Source organism: Pantherophis guttatus, chromosome 2 (assembly GCF_059756535.1).
Source record: "Pantherophis guttatus breed Tessera chromosome 2, ASM5975653v1, whole genome shotgun sequence".
NCBI classification, from domain to species: Eukaryota; Metazoa; Chordata; class Lepidosauria; order Squamata; family Colubridae; genus Pantherophis; species Pantherophis guttatus.
The window spans coordinates 270,439,707-270,460,512 of record NC_142064.1 but is presented as its reverse complement, the minus strand read 5'-3'; the positions used below and the strand labels follow the sequence as shown (position 1 = coordinate 270,460,512).

General features: G+C 48.5%; 3 protein-coding genes across 5 annotated transcripts in view; all 3 read left to right on the top strand.

The window, feature by feature from the left end:
* LOC117659867 (uncharacterized) overlaps positions 1-20,806 on the top strand; it is a 72,029-nt gene that overhangs the window by 10,560 nt on the left and 40,663 nt on the right. The window contains exon 1 of one of the 2 annotated variants that reach the window (XM_087884220.1): positions 5,037-5,064. The exons of the other annotated variant lie outside the window; for it this stretch is intronic. The gene's annotated coding sequence lies outside the window, so the exon portion shown is untranslated. Of the gene's footprint in view, positions 1-5,036; positions 5,065-20,806 lie in introns of those variants that run through there. 2 annotated transcript variants of the gene reach the window in all.
* The window catches only part of LOC148115872 (uncharacterized), a 54,334-nt gene that overhangs the window by 10,407 nt on the left and 23,121 nt on the right, over positions 1-20,806 (top strand). The gene's annotated exons all lie outside the window — the stretch shown is intronic.
* Positions 4,962-12,278, top strand: LOC148115875 (uncharacterized). Of its 2 annotated transcripts, none has more exons than XM_087884310.1 (2): positions 4,962-5,064; positions 8,597-12,278. In XM_087884310.1, exon 2 carries the CDS (start codon positions 8,763-8,765, stop codon positions 10,578-10,580), a length of 1,818 nt encoding a protein of 605 aa, XP_087740436.1. In that variant the 5' UTR covers positions 4,962-5,064; positions 8,597-8,762; the 3' UTR covers positions 10,581-12,278. The 2 variants fall into 2 exon arrangements, with proteins under 2 accessions (XP_087740436.1, XP_087740437.1); XM_087884311.1 differs by lacking the exon at positions 4,962-5,064 and having other exon boundaries at positions 7,271-10,060; positions 10,519-12,278.

Below are 20,806 nucleotides of genomic sequence, written 5' to 3'. Positions count from 1 at the left end.
CCTTGTCGAAATTGTATCAGCCTGTGCCCTGCTTCATTTTGTACTCCAAGGCCAAACTTGCCTGTTATTCCGGTTATCTTTTGGCTTCCTACTGTAGCATTCCAATCCCCCATGATGATAAGGACATCATTTTTTTGGTGTTAATTCTATAAGATGCTGTAGGCCTTCATGGAACCAGTCAATTTCATCCTCTTCAGCACCAGTGGTTGGGGCATAGACTTGGACTACTGATATTGAATGGTTTGCCTTGGATACAAACTGAGATCTTTCTGTCATTTTGGGGATTGTATCCCAGTATTGCTTTTCCTACTCTTTTATTGCCTGTGAAGGCTACTCCATTTCTTCTGAGGGATTCTTGCCCGCAGTAGTATACCTGATGGTCATCTGAATTAAATTCACCCATTCCTGTTCGCTGATTCCTAAGATGTCGATGTTCAGTCTTGTCATCTCTTGTTTGATGACATCTAGCTTGCCTTGATTCATAGATCTTACATTCCAGGTCCCTATGGAGAATAGATCTTTTACAGCATCGGACTTTCCTTTCATCACCAGATGCATCCACAGCTGAGCATCCTTTCGGCTTCGGCCCAGTCGCTTCACTCTTTCTGGCACTACCAGTACTAGGCAGTGGTGAAATGTAAAATTTGTTACTACTGGTTCTATGGGTGTGGCTTGGTGGGGGGGGGGTGTAAGGTGACTGGGTGGACGTGGCCAACTTTTTTTTTTTACTTTTAAAAGCATTTTTTCCACAACCTCTTCAGCCGAAGAGGTTGCAGAGAAAAAAAATGCTTTTAAAAGCCTCTGACGATCAGGGAACTCAGCTGGGATCGTCAGAGGCTTTTAAAAGCATTTTTTTCTACAACCTCTTTGGCTGAAGAAATTGCAGAGAAAAAAATGCTTTTAAAAGCCTCTGACAATCCCAGCTGAGCTGCACAATCATCAGAGGCTTTTTTTTTTTTTTTTACTTTTAAAAGCATTTTTTCGGCCAAACAGTTTGTATTTTTTAAAAGCATTTAAAAAATGCTTTTAAAAGTAAAAAAAAAAAAAAGCCCTGATAATCGCGCGGCTCAGCTGGGCATGGGGTGGTGGTGCAGGGATTTTTGCTATTGGTTCTCCGAACAACCCGTCGCCATCACTACCGGATCAGGCGATCCGGTCCGAACCAGGAGCATTTCACCCCTGGTGAAAGGGCGGCAGAGGTGGCGGTGGTGTTCCGTGGTGTTCTGTGAGGGCAGGTGCCAGGCAGATGTCCCAGGGCTGCCGCTGTCAGCCTTTCCAACGCGCTGGGTCCGTTGGGATGGTGGGTAAGCTGACACCAGTGGGGGAGGGAGGAGGGAGACGTACTGTGCTCAGCCTCTGGGGGACATGGCGAGGCTCTCTCGCCTTTTGGGCTTGGCGTGCTCGGCTTTCACGCTTGGCTTCCCTGGGGCCTTTGGCCAACTGCTGCCCGCTTGCCTTCCCCCCCATATCTAGCCCAATATGGGGGACGCACAGGGGTGAAATGCTCCCGGTTCGGACCGGCTCAGGCGAGTAGGTAGCGGAGATTGAGGCTAGCTCGCCGAACCGGTAGCAATGGCTGGCTGGCCACGCCCCCGAACCGATCCACGGCCCACAGTCCTGCCATGCTTGCCTGCCTTCCATGCTGCCTTCCTGGTGTCCCGGTGGCCAGCTTACAAAGGCAGGCAAGCAGAAGTCCACATGGAAGGCAGGCAAACATGGCAGGGCTGCGGGGAAGGAGCTAGCAGTTTACTGTCCCCCCCCCCATTCAAGCAGTGGCTTCCCTGCTCAGCCCCAACAAGCTATGTATCCATAGCAATGGGGTTGTTTTTGTTCGCCGCGGTGGTGCTTCGGGAGGCAGGTGGACACATTCATTATAGTTGTCAGCTGCAGACGTCCGCCTGCCCTCCCGAAGCACCACCGCGGCGAACAAAACAACCCCATTGCGCTGCGCCTCCTTCTATAGCCGAACGCGCCTAGCTGTCCGTGCCCTTTCCTCAAATGGGCTGTACATGGGGCGCTTGGAGAGCGAGCGAGCAAGAGAGCTCTCCAACCTCTGTTTTGTGTGTGTGTGTGTGTATGTGGAAGGGAGGGAGGGAGGGAGGGAGCGATCTGAAGCCGGGGCACCCAAACTTCTGGCAGCGGCGGAGCAGCTTCTGAGCAGCCAGCTCCACCTGAGCTACTCCGAGTCTCGCGTTCTCCTGGCCCCCCCCTCCACCCCACTCAAGCAGCAGCAGGCTCTGCGGAACAACAGTACTTCTCATTTTTCCCACAGCACGGCGTACGCTTGCTACCTCTGCTTGTCTGCTTGCACGTGATGATCTTCTCTGCTTCTCTCGGGATGCTGGTGCGGGCACCATGGATGCATAGCTTGTTGGGGCTGAGCAGGGAAGCTGCTGCTTGAGCTGGTGGGGGGCAGGATAATGGCGAGACTCAGGGAGTAGGTCAGGTGGAGCTGGCTGCTCAGAAGCTGCTCCGCCGCTGCCAGAAGTTTGGGTGCCTCGGCTTCAGATCGCTCCCTCCCTCCCTCCCTTCCTCACACACACACACAGACACACACAGAGGTTGGAAAGCTGTCTTGCTCGCACTCTCTCCAAGCGCCCCATGCACAGCAGAGTGACGTGAATGACATCAAACTGGCCACGCCCAACCAGTCACATGACCACCAAACCACGCCACACCAAGCCACGCCCACAGAACCAGTAGCAAAAAAAAATTAGATTTCATCCCTGGGGACGCCCTGCTTCTGGACAGGGCCACCCGCCCTCAGGTCCCTGAAGGGCAGGGTGTGCTCTGCCACCACTGCCGGTGCTAGCACCATGGCTGCACAGGAGAACTCCCCGGTGCAGTGCAGATCCAGGATAGCGGGAGAGCCCAGACAAGCTCTGCCCCCACCACTGCTGCCCGCCTTCGCTGCCTCTGTGCACTACGCATGGAAGGGGCCACCGCCACCACTCTCGCCACCCTCCTTCCCTGCCTGGCTGCAGACGTCTGCCTGCCCAAAGCAACTTCCTGAAGCAACCCCACCACCATTCGCTTTCGTTTCATGGTGGGAGAAGTAAGACAGTGAAAGGCAGTGACATGCGGACTTTCGCTTTCTTCCTTCTCCCACTGCGAAACAAAAGCGAACGGCAGCCGGGTTGCTTTGGGCAGGCGGACGTCTGTAGCCAGGCAGGGAGGGAGGGTGGCGAGAGCAGCGGCGGCGGCCCCAAGTGCAGTGCAGAGGCAGCAAAGGCGGGCCAGGCGGCACCGGCACGCCTGTTGCTATGGAGGTGCAGCGATCGCTCAGCCAGAGCGGCCTCGACTGGGGCTGCATCTGCCCGTGCCATGTTCCACTCGGCCAGCCGCATGACTACAAGTGCAACGACTTGCTCTTTGGGAAAATGAAGGGCTGCCCGCGCTGGTACACCTAAGTGCCGCCGCCCAGGCCGATGGGAAAGCGCCGCGGGCTCTCTGATGGCGCAGCTGGGCCTGGCCCTTTTCCCACATGGGGGGTTGCTGCCCCGCTGGCGGCTTTTGCCCCTCTCGCTGCGCTTCTTCGCCACTGGGAAGCGCCACCGCGGCTGAGCCTCCTTCTCTCGGAACACCAGACTCCACGGGCTGAGTTTCCGGAGAGGTGCCAGCAGGCAGGTGGCCAGGTAGGAATCTCGTGGGCTGCTTTGGAGCCTCAAGCCCCACGGAGCTGGCACAGAAGGCACAGATGGAAGGCGGCCTTTACTGCAGCATCCCCCTCCCCTCTTTAGATAGGCTCTGCCTTTGCAGAAATGGGGCAGGCGGTTTGTACAGAGGATTGGCGGGGAGGATGCGCAGTCCTCCGGGATGGAGACCAGGGCAAGAGAAGGCTCTGACGATCCCAGCTTTCTTGCCTAATCTGCATAAGCTTTTTTTTTTCCCGCTGAAGAGGTTGTAGAAAAAATGCTTTTAAAAGCCTCTGATGATCCCAGCTGAGCCACGCGATCATCAGAGGCTTTTTTTTTTTTACTTTTAAAAGCATTTTTTTTGGCTAAAGAGGTTGTAGAAAAAATGCTTTTAAAAATAAAAAAAAAAAAAGCCTCTGATGATCGCGTGGCTCAGCTGGGATCATCAGAGGCTTTTAAAAGCATTTTTTCTACAATCTCTACAACCTGCCTCCATCGCTACGGGGTCCGAACCGGGAGCATTTCACCCCTGGTCCTGCAAGCAAAAGCCTCAGGCCATCCTGTGAAAGTAACTTAAGAGTACCAAAACATGCTTAAAACTTTGCTTTGTAGGTAATTCTATTTCCCAACTTCCCCTGGATAGTTGCCTTTAAGTTGGACTCCTAAGGGTGGGCGCCTGGCCGCTTTTGGATTATTTCTGGCACAGGTCAGGCAGGCAGAATTTCCAAAGAGAACCAGGGCAACGGCTTCCCTCCAAAAGTGGTGGGTGCTCCATCAGTGGAGGGTTTTCGGAAGAAGTCCCTTGTCTGGGATGGGGTAGTAGGATCACTTGCTAAGGCAGGGGGTTGGGCTAGATGACCTCAGAGCTCCCTCCCGACTCCTCTTCTGAAGGTTTGCTCATTCGGGGCTTGAAAGTTACACAAACCGACCAGTTACCCACAGTCAGCAAACCACCATGAAAGCAAAGCTTATGGGACGGTGTTTCCTGACGCCCCGAAGGGCACAAAAGGGGGAAATTGTAGCCTCTCCTGCGTCCAAGTCCCCTCAAACTTTGGGGGAAGCAGGGAAGGAGGACCCTCGGTCGCCTCTTCACAATCCTGGGAGGGAGGGAGGGAAAGGCTTCCAGCCTCTCTGGACTCCGCCCGGCCGGGAAAGAGGCGGCTCCTCCTGCTCCCTCCGAAGGGGAAGCGGCGCTTCCCAGGCTCTGAAACTGCAGCCGCTTCCCTGGGAGGAGAGGAAAGACTGGCTAGAGCGTCTCCTCCTCTCAGGAAAGAAACGGGTCCGGAAAAGGCGGGGAGAAGCCTCCGTGGGGCCTCTCTAGGAACGTCCTGTCGTTTTTCCTACCCTCTCTGTGGTTTCCCCACTTGCGGCGTTTTGGGCGAATTCTTGGCTGTGCGGCAAGGCTGCTCCTGGGCCCCGCTCCGGGCAGGTGGGGCTCCCGCTCTCCCTGGGGCTGCCCGGAGGAAGGTCGCCCCGCTGAGTGCCCGCTGAGCCAGGGGTGCCAGGAGGGTCCCGGGTGGATGCGGGGCTGGACGGGGAGCCTCTGGGCAAAGGGGGCGGGGGGAGAGGAAGCCCCGCCCCACGGAGGGCAAAGGGCGGGGCTTCTCTTTCCAGGGTCTCAGGGGGGATTATGGGGTCCATGCAGGAAATGGCCGCCTCCTCCCTTGTTCTGAAGGAGGCTGTGATGCGGCAGCTTCCCCGTTGGTGGGTTTTATTTATCAGAATAGGGCGGGAAGGGACCTTTGAGATCTTCTAGTCCAGCCCTCTGCTCAAGCAGGAGACCCTATACAATTTCTGATCGCTGGCTTTCCATTCTTTGCCTAAAAGGCTCCAGTATTGGAGCAGCAACAACTTCTTCAGACTAGTTGCTACACTCATTAACTGTCCTCTCCGATAGGTAGTTTCTCCTGAATTCCAGGTTGCTTCTCTCCTTGATTTGTTTCCCTCCATTGTTTCTTGTCCTGCCCTCAGGTGCTTTGGAGAATAGGTTGACCCCCTCTTCTTTGTGGCAGCCCCTCAAATATCATGCCACCCCCAGTCCTTCTTTGCTCTAGACTAACCATTCTCAAAGAATGAAATAAGATTCATTTGGAATGATCTGTTTTTAACAAACCCATAATGGCTTTTAATTATAAGTTTGTTTCTAGATGTTTGCAGATCTGTGTTTTTATTATCTTTTCCAGGATCTTCCCAGGTATTGATGTTGGGCTGATTGGTTTGTAGTTTCGAGGGTCTCTCTCTCTCTCTCTCTTTTTTCCCTTTCTTGAAAATGGGAACCACATTCACTCTTTTCAGATTCATTGTTGTGTCATTGGTCTCCACATGCAGGAGAAGAAAGGGGTAGTACTCAATGAGTTAATCAAACTCATTGAGTACTACCCCTTCCTTCTCCTGCATGTGGAGACCAATGACACCAATTTATTTCTGTTAAATCTTTGATTTTTGCTTCAGGGAGATAACATACCTGCACCTGCGAGAGGGGGATTCAAAAATTTTAGCCTGTTCTTCGCCCTCCCCAGGCTCCAGAGGCTTTCCTCGAACCTCCGGGAGGGTGAAAACAGCCTCCCCCAAGGTCTGGAGGCCCTCTCTGCAGCTTCCTGGGCCCAAAAATACAGTGAAGGGTGCCGCGATCCCCGCGCATGCACATGCCTCTCCCGCAAGCGCCCTGCCCCCTGCGCGTCCTGAAAATCTGCTGGCCGATGGGAAGCGCACATGGAGCTGAGCTGGGTGACGGTTTGCATGCCCGCAGAGAGGGCCATAGGTCCGCCATCACAGCCCTAAGAATTGAATTGCCTGTGACTAAAACTCACCTTCTTTCCCTAGAAAATTCTGGGATGTTTTCATCCTGTTGCAGAAATGCTGAGTTTGGCCTCTTTTTTAGAAACTATTGAAGACTGCTCTTTTGTGGGTGACTGCATATTCCCTTCTAGGGGGAGAACATGACAGCGATTGTTCAGTTCCAGAGGGGCTTCATTGGAGTGGAGTAGGAGACATTGCTCTGTTGTTGTTTTCTTCTAAAAATGACACACTTCCATCGGTCTTCCTCTTTAGGCTCATATATTTATTTATTTATTTATTTGTTTAAATTTCTATACCGCCCTTCTCCAATATAGGACTCAGGGCGGTGAATATAGGGTCAATTTTTTAAAATGGAAGCTGTTTGTTTCCTATTGTGTTCAAACTGCATTGCTGGCCCCAATCAATGTACCGTATTTTCCGGCGTATAAGACGACTTTTTAACACATGAAAATCTTCTCAAAAGTCAGGGGTTGTCTTATACGCCGGGTATCGTTCTCCTGTAACCAGGCAGACCAGCCCGAAAGGCTCTGACGAGCCTTAAATGGCTCTGGCGATCCAAGCCCTGACGATCTGCTAATCAGGCAACTCAGTTGGGATCGCCAGAGCCATGGAGAAGGAAAAAACTTTTCCCCCTCCAGCTTGCTTACCTTAGCTGCTAGTCGCAACGCTTGCCTTGATTCGCTTGCCTGAATCCATTCCATCAGCAAGCAACTCCCTGCCTGCAATCAAGCAGGCAGGGAGTTGTGGACTTCAACTCCCAGAATTCCTCAGCCAGCAAAACAAAGCTGGCTGAGGAATTCTGGGAGTTGAAGTCTACAAGTCTTAAGGTTGCCAAGGTTGGAGACCCCTGTTCTATTGGGTAAGTTTTTTTCCCCTTTGGGATCTTTAAAAAAAATAGTTAATTGGGTTTTTTTTTTAGTTGTTCTTTTTTAGACCTAGTCATTTAAAGTTTAGGAAGTTTTAAATTTAGCTTTCATATAAAAATAAAAATAAAATAAAATAAAATAATATTTGTGCAGCTTTCTGAGATTAGTGTGTTTTTGTAGTGTTTCACTCTAAGTACACAAACACAAAATCTCACAAAGCTGTATGTGGAATTTTGCGTGTGTAAAGTGTGAAAGTTGGGTTTGGGGGCTTTTTGTGGCTGTGTGAGGTTCCTGCTTGTTGCAGGGGCCATTTTGGGTCTAGCACAGCTGCTTTTACATTGTGGGTGAGTTTGTTGTGTTGTGTTGTGTTGTGTTGTGTTGTGTGTGTGTGTGTAAAGTGAAAGTTGTTTTTTGGGTTTTTTGTGGCTGTGTGAGGGTTCCTGCTTGTTTCAGGGGCCATTTTGAGTCTAGCACAGCTGCTTTTACATTGTGGGTGAGCCAGTTGTGTTGTGTTGTGTTGTGTGTTTGTAAAGTGTGAAAGTTGTTTTTTTGGGCTTTTTGTGGCTGTGTGAGGTTCCTGCTTGTTTCAGGGGCCATTTTGGGTCTAGCACAGCTGCTTTTACATTGTGGGTGAGCCAGTTGATGTTTTTTAATTTTTATTTGGTGTGCGTTGGAAGAGGGGTAGTCTTATACGGCGAGTATAGCCCAAACCCTATATTTTAACAGGAAAATTCGGGGGTCGTCTTATATGCCCAGTCGTCTTACACGCCGGAAAATACGGTATTTGCATCCTCCCTAAACTATAAAGCAACAGGAGACTATTCTAGGAGGGAGACATATTCAATCTGTGCTGGCCCAAAGAACAGTGTCCATGAATACGTACATGAGTTGTACTCTGTACACAAGTAGATCTACCTGGCACATATAAATCCTATGGGGGCTCTTTGCGGTTTGTCTCACGTCATGTAGCATCATCGGCCCTGCCCCCCAACTCCCAAGGAAAAGGCAGGGATCATCCCCAGTTCAGGAAGACAAATGGGGAGCAACAGAGACGCTTGTCAGCCATCCCTCTCATCATGCTAAGAAAAGGGTAGGGTAAGTTCAGCTCCGCAGGGAAGATCCCAGCATTGTGTCATTGTGGGACGCTCCTACGTTCATATAGCTTTGAGCACTTGCTCCAGAAAAGGTCAGCCATCACTGATATAGGGGGTCTTCCAGCTATTCTTTGGGCTATTTGGAGAGCTGAAGAAACTAAATCTTCCTCTCTCCTTCACTTCTTTTATCTTCATCCTGCAGGTGCCACCAGGAAAAACTTTGGAAGAAGTTCTGCTTGCAGAATCCAGTCTGGGTCAGTCACCAGGACCAGAGGTTTTGTCTTCTGAGCTTTTGGACTCGTGCTGGAGCCCATCCTCCTGCCCATCTTCCAACCTTGTGGCCAAAGTTCTGATTGTTAGAGTTTCCCATGATGGAAAGCCCTGGAAGTGAGCAGCCCCTGGAAACTATGCAGAGGGGGGAACTCTTTGGCCAAAGGTCCCCTCAGAGGAATCAGGGGAGACACTCAAAATGCTCCAAATGCGGGAAATCCTTTGGTCACCGGTCCCTCCTTTTGATCCACCGGAAGCTGCATAAGGGGAATGGATCCCACCTGTGTTTTCTTTGTGGGAACTCCTTTCCTGGAATGTGGAGCTTTGCCAAACATCTCCGGAGCCACCCTGGACTGAAGCCTTACAAATGCGGAGAGTGCGGGGAGCGTTTTGCTAAAGGCTCGGACCTTGGAGCCCACCAGAGAATCCATCAGGGAAAGAGATCTCAGGAATCCTGGAAGCGCTGGGGAAGATTTCCTGGGCTGTGCTTTCCTCAAAACTCAGAGCTGCTTAAACATCAGGAAATCCACACAAGAGAGAAACCTTATCAATGTCTGGAGTGTGGAAAATCTTTCCATTATAAACAATTATTTAGAAAACATGAGAAAATTCACACAGGGCAGAGTCCTTATAAATGCCATGTGTGTGGAAAATGTTTCTCTCGGAGCTCATCTCTTTGCCAACATAACAAAACACACACAAAGAAGAAAAGCAAAACGTGCCCAGAATGTGGAAAATCTTTTTCCAACAAATCATGCCTGCTGCAACATAAGAGAATTCACACTGGGGAAAGACCCCATGAGTGTCCGGAATGTGGAAAATGTTTTTCCCAAAGGGGAAACCAAATTCGACATATGAAACTTCACACCGGAGAAAGACCCCATCAGTGTCTAAAATGTGGGAAATGTTTTTCCAGGAAATCATACCTGCTACGACATCAAAGTATTCACACTGGGAAAAGACCCTATCAATGCTCAGAATGTGAGAAAAGTTTTGTGGATTCTTCTGAACTTCGGAGACACCAAAACATGCACACAGGAGAAAGACTATATAAATGTAAGGATTGTGATAAATGTTTTTTTCTAAAGGCAAATCTTTCTGAACATCAGAGTATCCATACAGGGGTGAAGCCCTATATGTGCATCGAGTGTGGAACATTTTTCCGTACAATACAAAGCCTCAGAAGTCATGAGAATGTTCACAGAGGGGAAAAAAAGTTCAAATGTTTAGAATGTGGGAAAGCATTTGGTCGTTCATCATCCCTTAGAATTCACTGCCAAACCCATACGGGTGAAAGAAACTACAAATGCTCAGTGTGTGAGAAATCCTTTACCCGGAAAGATACACTTGTGATGCATCAGAGAAGCCACTTAGAGAAGCAATATAAATGTCCGGAGTGTGAGAAAACTTTTCGTTGCAAATATTATCTTAGAAAACATGAGAGGATTCACAAAGGAGAGAAGCCTTTCTCGCGTGCGCATGTGCAGAAAAGTGAAAAGTGCCCAGAATGTGGGAGATGTTTTGCCAGAAAGTCATACCTAATTCAACATCAGAAACTTCACACCGGAGAAAGACCCCATCAATGCCCAGAATGTGGGAGATCTTTTGGCTACAAATCACACCTGATTCGACATCAGAAACTTCACACTGGAGACAGACCTTATCAATGCCCAGAATGTGAGAAAACATTTGTGGAGTCTGCTGAACTTCGGAGACATCAGAAGGGGCACACAGGAGAGAGGCCCTATAAATGTGGGGAATGTGGGAAAAGTTTTGTCACAGAAACACGACTACGGGCTCATCAGAGAATCCACACAGGGGAGAAGCCATACCTGTGTGGGGAGTGTGGGAAAGGTTTTTCCCAAAAACAACACCTTGGAAAGCATCAAAAGGTCCATACTCGAGTGAAGCCATAGAGATGCATAGAGTGTGGTAATATTTTGCTCAGAAGCAAGTCATAGGCCCTGATGGGAGAACAGTTTTTCATAAATGTTCAACCCTTAGAAGTCATTTAAAGAGTTCATAAAGGGGGGGGGGGAATAGAAACTCTTAGATCGTGGGAGAGCCTGTGAAATTGTCTGGAACCGTATAAGGACTCCTGCCTTGGGCAGGGAAGGTAGGACTAAAAGACTACAGCTCTGTTATTCTGTGGTAGCTCCCTTCTAGCCCCATGATTCTAAGAATTTAAAAAGAAAAAGGGAAATGAATGAAAAGCAGAAGGAAGGAGTGCTGACAAAAAAAGCGGGAAAAGGTAAAGTTTCTGCTAAAACCTTGCAAGCCACCAAAAGTCTCTCTATTTGGGCAGGATTAACAAATCCAGGAAATAAATAGAATCAGAGAATGTGTATCCTAGAGCACAACAGAGAATATATGAGGTAAGAAGAACTTTGCTGATGGTTTTGTGGTAATTTTAAAAGCCCTTTGGAAGAAATGAAAACATTAATGGAAACATTAACAGATTTTTAGTGCATTAGCTGGTTTTAAAATCAATAGCTAATAGACAAGGAAGTTGACCAAAATAGGAAAACGGAAGAGAAAACAGAATTGATGAGAAAAAGTGATTTAGAAGAAATGATACAAAAGTAAGACATTTGGATATTGTTACAAAGAATACAAATTCAGTGTCAAAAAGGAGCCTGGTTTAGCTCAACAGACAGAAGCACTGTAATTTAACACCAGCTGTCTGCAATTAAAGTAAGATCGAATCTCGCCAGGCTCAAGGTTGACTCAGCCTTCCACCCTTTCTAAGGTAGGTAAATTGAGGACCCAGTTGTAGGGGCAATAAGCTGACTTTGTATAAATATACAAAAGTATGAAGGCTATTGCTTAACGCACTATAAGCCGCCCTGAGTCTCCGGAGAAGGGTGGCATATAAATCATTTTTTTAAAAAAATAATAAAAATAATTGTGATAAGGGATGGAATCAAACTGAAAAGGATCTGGTAAGATGGAAAAAAAATAAAATTGTCATTGATTATAATAATAACTTTATTGTCATTGTACGTCTATACACAGTATACCCGTACAACGAAATTCACTTAACACCCAAAGACCAGGTCCAACACACAACAACAATCCTCAAATACCCCACCACCACCACTACAAATTTCCCACCCCTGAACCACCCAAACATCCACACAACAGACCAACTAAAGCTGTCCAACAGCTCACTGATGGTGGCCCTTTAGTTCATTGTTGAGTGCAATTAAAGCTCCGGGAGAAAAACGATTCAGAAAATGTGCGATTGTAGAAGTTTTATAATTAAAAATGACTATATTACTAGATTGTTGTTTCTGTTATAAACAATACCTATCCCAGTGATGGCTAACGTTTTGGTCGTCATGCCCCAAGAGTGTGAGTGCGTGTGAGAGAAAGAGAGTGTCACTGCGTTTTTTTGTATTTGCCAGCTGTGCTTGAATTCTAAGACTTACGGTAGATGTCGGGCACCTTATCTCTAAGCTACTGCGCATGTCCACATTCTTTCTCACTTTTTTTTTTCTAACTTCTTTGTTCGCCTGCCAAGAGGTAAGGCAGAAACACTGCCAAGATGTAATTAATAGCTAGTAAGATTGTTTTTTTATTTCTTTATAATAAAATGTGTTTCTTAGAATATATTCTGGATTATTTTCTCTTAAAAGTATACTTCAAGGAAAAGCCACGGTCCGTCTCTAATTAAGTGCAGTTACCCCAAAGGGGAACGGGATTAATTGCCACCCTGACAGAGAGCACGTCTGCCGGCACCCATAATGCAATGCGTGCCCCCTGCTCATGTGTGCCTGACCTCCCTGCACATGTGCACCCAACCCCCCTCCACGCATGCAAAAAAAAAAAAAACCCAAGCGGCAAACTCTTCCAAGCGCACAAACCGGGAGTGGCCAATGCATGTAGGTTTCCCTTTCCCGCGACTAAAGGTGAAAAAAAGCGGGGTGAGTTTTTTAAACACTTCTTGCGAGCTGGGACCTCCCCTACCTCCTCTTCTTTCCCCTTCCCCCCCCCACAAACAATCCGGAGGGAGAGAACAAAGAACACCCCGTGACTTGAACCCGGAGCAATGGAGGAGAGCGAAGAGCGGCTCTAAGCACGGACGCAAAGCCGAGCTTTTTGAAGGCTTTCCTGTGGGATTCCCGTCATGGGAGTAAAACACGAAGCCCAGCTATCCGAACTCAGGCTCCGCCTCCCTTTTTGTGTGTCCCCCATGCATGCACCCCATCTCCCCACACCCTGTTTTGGGCCTGGGAAGCAGGGGTGAAATGCTCCCGGTTCAGACCGGATCGCCCAATCCAGTAGCGATGGCGGCGGGTGGTTCGGAGAACCGGTAGCAAAAATCCCTGCGCCCTCCCCACCACCATGCCCAGCTGAGCCGCACGATCGTCAGAAGCTTTTCAAACCATTTTTTTCTGCAACCTCTTGGCCGAAGAGGTGGTAAAAAAAATGCTTTGAAAAGTCTCGGACGTTGCCTGATCGGCAGAGGCTTTTCAAAGCATTAAAAAAAATGCTTTGACATTTTTTTTTAAAGTTGACCACACCCACCCAGTCACATTACCCCCCCCCCCACCAAGCCACGCCCACAGAACTGGTAGTAACAAATTTTACATTTCACCCCTCCTGGGAAGCCGCCTGCACCAACCTGGAACCCAAAACATGGCGGGTGGCTAGTTCTGGCCAGCCTCTCCCCTGCGCCCACCCGCCTACCTGCCCGCCATGGTCAGGATCCATGTTAGAGGCTGCTGCACTACCCGGGATCTACGTTGGAGGCCGTTCGCACCGACAAAGTGGCACTGCCTCCTCCTCCTCCTCCTTGCCAGCCTCGCTTCCTTATCCTGCAAGAGAGTTGCAGCTACCTGATCCTCGGGGTGCTATCTGAGCTAAGAAAGCTGGAAAGCAGCTGCCAGAGACTTATAAAGGGAAGGTGTTTCAATTTCAAGGGGGTCAGGGAAAGAGAGGGGATTGCCGTTCCTTCCTTTCTTGGCTGGGAAGTCTTGGCACCAACCTTTTGAATGAGCACCGTAACTGATAGCCAGAAGCCAGATGGGCAATGACCCACCTTGATCTTTCCGGCCGAAGGAACTGCTCGGCTCCACCCTGCTTTGGCCACTGATGGATGCCGGACACATGGCCCTACAATGCCAGCACAGGACCTGCCTCTGCTGGTCCAGCCGCTTTCCTCCAACTTTCTCCCGAGACCTTTGCATGGGATGGCAGGTCTAGAGAGGAAAGAAGGAGGGGGGGTGTTTCCAGGGGCACCAGGCAAAAGGTGGCAAGAAGTGGCTTTGCTTGTAGAGCCCATCCGCGCCCGTGGGAAAGTAAAGTCTTCTTTCTTTGCGCGTAAAAGCAGCCAAAGGCCCTCGTTTAGCCCATAAATAGAATGGAATGGGTGTGTCTGTGTTTTCTATGTTTGTTACATTTGCGCTACACACGATGGTTCCACGACCCGTTATTTTCCTTTTTGGGAAAGGTGTGAGCAGCTCCCTTTTTCTCCGCAGCTGTGTGCTGTGTGCATGGCGGCGGCCAGCACAAGAGACGTGGCATTTGCAGAGACCGGCAATGGTGCAGGCCATGCTGGAAATTGCCCAACTCCACGGGGCTGCACAGCTGAGCGTCGGACATCCAGTTTCTCTTGCGCTGGCTGCCGCCATGCACACAGCTGATCAGCGCTCCAACAGGGCTTCTCTAGAGTTGTGTGCTGCAGTTGCTGGCACCACAGACGTTCCCCTCACCACCAGGACCTTTCTCCCTCCATAACGCAAACCCCGCGGTTTGATAGCGAGGCTGGCAGGAGGAGGGAGAGGAGGAGCCACCGCTGCCTCTGAAACAAGGCAGCGCCGCTTGGTTGGCGCAAATAGCTCCAACGTGGATTCCGGGCAGCGCAGCTTTGGGGCCTTTCCTGACCGCGGCGGCGAGGCAGATGGGCAAAGGGGAGCGATTGGTGGCAGCACTCCTGGCTGGCAAGGGAGTCAATGTCCCGGGACTGCATACCGGCATTGACGGCATGGCCAGTGCACATGCGCACTAAGAGGAGCTGCAGAGTAGGCATGCGCACGCTGGGAAATGAACTTCCGGTTTCCGGGGCACACATGAGCACTGGCCAGCTAGTTTTCTGGTTACTGGCATGCATGTGTGTGTGACGATCAGCTCGCCAGCTGATCTTCCAATTTTTGGCACTGCCCCATGCGTGAAGGCCAGCTGATTGTCGCACGAGCATGCGAGCCAATAACAAAACCAGCTGGCCAGTGCGTATACGTGCACCAGAAACCCAGAACAGGAATAGGCCATGCCACACGTGCCAGGCAACATGACTCTGTGTGCCACTTCTGGCATGCATGCCATAGGTTCGCCATCACAGACCTATCTGGACATTGGGTGCATCACATAAGCAATGACATGAAGATATATCTAAGTTTATTTGGCAGGAGAAAAACCAAGAGTTTAATTTAAAACTGCTCAAGACGAAAGAGAAAGGTTAGCCATCACTGGAGTAGACCATGATAACTGGATATAGTATAATATCCTGTCTTACACTTTTTGTCTCATTTCTTTGAACTGCTTTTCCCCAACAATTTTTCAATATAGGTAATTGACTCAAAAAACAGTTCATTTAGTGACCGTTTGAAGTTACAGTGGCACTGAAATAAGGGACTTATGACCATTTCTCAGCATCCCCATGGTCACGTGATCAAAATTCAGATCCTTGGCCACTGACTCTCATGTATGACAGTTGCAGTGCTCCAGGGTCACCCGATCCCCTTTCGCGACCTTTTCACAAGCAAAGTCAAGGGAGAAGCCAGATTCACTTAACAACCATGTTACTAATTTGACATCTGCAGGGAGTCACTTAACAACTGTGGCAAGAAAGGTTGTAAATTGTGGAAAACTCACTTAATAAGTGTTTCACACTAGTTCATAACAAATTTTGGGCTCAATTGTGGTTGTAAGAAGAGGACTACCTATAGATGGGTAGTCTACCTGAGGACCCAGTCTGTGGGAGCAATAAGCTGACTTTGTATAAATATACAAAAGTATGAAGGCTATTGCCTAATACATTGTAAGCCGCCCTGAGTCTCCGGAGAAGGGCGGCATATAAATCAAATAAAAAAAAAAAGATGATAAATTGAGAGTTGTTAGAACAGGAACATGGAGAATACGACCAACCTGTCTCTAAATACTACAGTTTGTTTTTTTGCTATGTTATAGAGCCCCCAATTATGATCTCAGTCATGCGAATAAGTTAACTTACAAGGGTTTAAGGCACCCTGTTATTAAGCTGGTTATTAAGACCAGCTGCCTGCAATTACTGCAGGGTTCGAATCTCGCCAAGGCTCAAGGTTGACTCAGCCTTCCATCCTTTCTAAGGTAGGTGAAATGAGGACCCAGTTTGTGGGGGCAATAAGCTGACTTTGTATAAATATACAAAAGGATGAAGGCTATTGCTTAACGCATTGTAAGCCGCCCTGAGTCTCCGGAGAAGGGCGGCATATAAATCAAATTAAAAAAAAAACAAAAAAAATTAAAAAAAACCTGCATTACTAAAGTGGGCAGCTTCCTGCCTGCACCCCCTTGTCTTTCTTGATGGCCTTATTATCGCTTGAATCATCTTGCTTGAGTATATTGCTTGAATCATCTTTACGAAGTTTTCTCCAAAGTTTGTTTTTCAATTGACTGCTTCATATTTTTCATATGCAGAGCTGAGAGAGAGATTTAAAATAGGCAAAATGACATTGACAAAATGACAACAGACTGTCAGAGAGAAATTGAAAGTAAACTATGTACAGATGATGGACATGTCATTTACTTGGCTGTCCATCATAATCTCGGTAATGTTCTTCAAAACTAATGTTCAAAAACTGCCACACTCTTCTTATCCTCGTGTTGTCCAACTTTCTCTTCTGAAAAACATCACAGCGAATATCATGGCTACCATCATTCCCATCTTAAGATTCTGTCTGTCTATTTTAGTCTATGTCAATAAAGTAATGATCCTAGAACTCTTCTGGGTTTTCTTTCCTGATTCAGCCTCTCTTGAAGAACTGACATTCATCTTGACCCAGATATCTTTTTTTTTTTCCAAAACAGGCAAGGCAAAGTCTCATTGACCCCCTTCCTCTTTGTGGCAGCCTCTCAAATACTGGAATACTGCTATCATGTCCCACCTAGTCCTTCTTTTCTCTGGACTAGCCCAACCCAAGTTCTGATTTATTTTTTTAAAAAATTTGATTTATATGCCGCCCTTCTCCGGAGACTCAGGGCGGCTTACAATGTGCTCAGCAATAGCCTTCATCCTTTTGTATATTTATACAAAGTCAGCTTATTGCCCCTACAACTGGGTCCTCAATTTACCTACCTTAGAAAGGATGGAAGGCTGAGTCGAACTTGAACCTTGGCGAGATTCGAACCTGCAGTAATTGCAGGCAGCTGGTCTTAATAACCAGCTTAATAACAGGGTTCCTTAGACCACTGTACTACCAAGGCTCTTGGCCGAAAGACAAAGCTGATATCCGTTTTGACCCTCTGATATCATTCTTCTTTCCAAAACAGGCAAGGAAAGTCAGATTAAAATTTAGGTCCTACCCCTGGAGTCTCCGTGCAACCGTCCAAGCCTTTCAAACTGTTTATTCATGAACTTCTTTAAACATTCCAGATTGGGCTAAAGTTCATCTTTGGGGTATTGTACATTTTGTATCACAATACAAAAATGATGTTGAGACTAGTAAGTGCAGGGAAGAACAAGAAAGTAGGGGACTGGAGGCTACAACATAAGAGGAAAGGTTGCAGGAACTGGTAATGTCTAGACCAGTGGTGTCAAACACGATTTCATTGATGGCCGCATCAGGGTTGTGTTTGACCTTGGGGGTGGGCATGGCCGGGGTGGCAGTGGTCAGATGACATCGCCTGTGGTGGCCCAAGTGCCCTGCCAGTGAAAACTGGCTCCAGAGCTTCTTTTTCGGCTGCAATGGCCTCCTTCAACCAGTGAAAACAGAGCTCGGGGGGGACAGGACACACATGGCCCACACGTGCTCTGTTTTCTGCCAGGATGGTCTTCTGCAACTCTCTTCCAGCAAAAACGGTTTTCGCTGGTAGAGGCACCATGGGCAGGTCCTTTGCTGTTTCCAGGCTGGACCCAAGGGCCAGATCTAAGCACCCCTTGGGCCAGATCCAACTCCAAGCCGTGAGTTTGACACTCCTGGTTTAGTCAAAGGAAGAGAAGGACTAGGAGTGACAGGATGGCAGCCTTCCAATATTTGAGAAGCCGTCACAAAGAAGAAAAAGCAATGGCTGAACAATAATCATAGGGGATGATCCTGTAGTGGAATGGAAGGACTAAAAAACATTCCCAGGCCAGTCAGAGACAGCTTTATTGCACAAGGTTCAGAGCCAGATTTGTACCTGAAGCTTTGAACCAAGAAAGAACTCTGATACAATGGTTTTTATACATTTCTAAGACAAAGGATTCAGTGAGATCATACATTTTCCATATATGGTTAATCATGAGATCATACATCCGATTTTCCTTCTATGGTTACATACACTGTATAATAAGGTCATCTAATTACTTAAAGCATTAATCTTAGTTTACAAAATTATTTTAGCCACACAACTTTTCTTAAGTGCTCGGAGTTGCTAATGGGAGAGTTACTACTATCCTTGGGTAAATTCATTGGATTAAGTAACTCTTTGTAACATATAGGTCTTTGTGTCATTCACAGTCAGGTCACTCAGATGTTTTTCCATATGGCAGTCCTTTCCGTGACATCTAGGTCTCAGAAGATACATTACCACTTAAAGGGGTTTAACTGTTTGTTAATGTAATTTCCAACAAGCACTTTCCTCTTATAATAATGTGAATAGAGAGGGTCTCTCAGAGTTCATGTATCCAAGCACGTCTTCCCCTTATAATAATGTGAATAGATAGGGTCCCCCAGAGCCCATATATCTGACTCTGTATGATTCCTATTTTATTCACATTATTTCTTTTATCTACATTATTCTTTATTTGCTATTTACCTCAATCCAGCCTAGAACTCAGGAGAACTTCAAAAAAGAACAATTAATTAGTGCAACGGCTTGCTTCCAAAAGTTCTGAGTGTTCCATCACTGGAAAGTTTTAAGAAGAGACTAGACAGTCCCTTCTCTGGAATGATAGGATCTCTTGGTTGGGCTAGAAGATCTTCACGCTCCCTTCCAACTCTCTTATTCTGTAACTTTGCTCATTTCTGGGTTGGAAAGTTATGCAAACCGACCAGTTACCCCACAGTCAGCAAACCACGATGAAAGCAAAGCTGACAACCCCCCCATCGACCTGTGCGCTCCCACAGAGAGGGCCTCCTCGGGGTGCCATCAGCCAAACAATGTAGGCTGGTGACCCCCAGGGGGAGGGCCTTCTCTGTGGGGGCACCTACCCTCTGGAACCAGCTGCCCCCAGAGATAAGGAGAATCCAAGACCTCGGTGCCCTTAAAACCTTCTTTTTCCAGCAAGCCGGGCTGGCTTAACGTATTTTTAAATATTTTAATTGGTTTGTCTTTTTAAACTGGGCCAAATTAATATATATTCTTTTAATGTTTGTATTGTATGTTTTTATCTGGCTGTACACCGCCCTGAGTCCCTCGGGAGAAGGTGCGGTATATAAATTTGAAATAAAAGAAATAAAAAATAAAATAAAATACAATCCTCCATACATATATGTGCATGCATTACATATGTAGGGGGGGGGGGTTGTCAGGTAGCAGCAGGCGGTCTCGAAGATAACTAGGTCCTATGCCATGGAGCGTATGTTCTTAGTATGATTTATTGGGATAGGGGTTTTCTTTTTCTTTTTTCACTGTGAGTTATTGATATGTATTAATCTTGGGGGGGGGGTTGTTGAACTAAGGGAGGCTCAGCCGATCTCATGGTACACGTGTTGTGCACTGACAATAAAGGATGAATTGAATGGTGTTTCCTGATGCCCCGAAGTGCACACACAAAAGGGGGAAATTGTAGCCTGTCCCACGTCCAAGTCCCCCCAAGCTTCTGGGGAAGCAGGGAGCGAGGATCCCCGGTCGCCTCTTCCCAATCCTGGGAGGGGAAGAGAGGGAAGGAAGGGAACGACTCCCGACCTCTCTGGACTCCGCCCGGCCAGGAAAGAGGCGGCTCGCCCAGCGCCCTCCGAGGGGGAAACGGAGGGCGACTCTCGAACCCCGAAACTGCAGCCGATCACGGGGGAGGAGAGGAGGGAGGGGCTAGAGCGTCTTCCAAACTCCCAAGGCGGAAGCGGGGCCGGAAAAGGCGGGGAGAAGCCTCCGTGGGGCCTCTCTAGGAACCTCCTGTCATTCTTCCTCCCTCTCTGTGGTTTCCCCACTTGCGGCGTTTTGGGCGAATTCTTGGCTGTCCGGCAAGGCTGCTCCTCGGCCCCGCTCCGGGCAGGTGGGGCTCCCGCTCTCCCTGGGGCTGCCCGGAGGAAGGTCGCCCCGCTGAGTGCCCGCTGAGCCAGGGGTGCCAGGAGGGTCCCGGGTGGAGGCGGGGCTGGACGGGGAGCCTCTGGGCAAAGGGGGCGGGGGGAGAGGAAGCCCCGCCCCACGGAGGGCAAAGGGCGGGGCTTCTCTTTCCAGGGTCTCAGGGGGGATTATGGGGTCAATGCAGGAAATAGCCGCCGCCTCCCTTCAATCGGGGGTGGAGGGTTTTCTTTATTGGGGGGGAAAAGGGTTAAATTGCCTGAATTGAGCTCATTTCCTCCCAACGGAGAAAAGATCCACTTTCTTCCGTTTCATTTAAATGGAGAAAAGTGACTAAGAATTCTTTGCTTTTATTTTAGTATTTCAATTACTTACTTTTCTTTCTACAGAGGTGGGTAGAAAAAAAATCCATTATTTGCCTAGTTTTGCTCTGAAGGAGGCTGTGATGTGGCAGCCCCTGGTTGGTGGGTTTTGTCCCTCAGAATAGGGCAGGAAGGGACCTTGGAGGTCTTCTAGTCCAGCCCCCTGCTCAAGCAGGAGACCCTCTGCCATTTCAGATGGGTTGCTGTCCATTTTTATTCTTGTGTGCCAAAAGGGTTTGTGCGTCAGCACCCATAATACAATCCGCCCCACCACATGCGCATGCGTGCATGACCCCACCTCCACGCGTCCCATTTTGGGCCTGGAAAGCCTCCTGCACCAAACTTTGCCGGCG

Excerpts from the sequence above, each read along its gene's own strand:
- LOC148115875 (XM_087884310.1), top strand. The coding sequence starts at position 8,763 with ATGATGGAAAGCCCTGGAAGTGAGCAGCCCCTGGAAACTATGCAGAGG.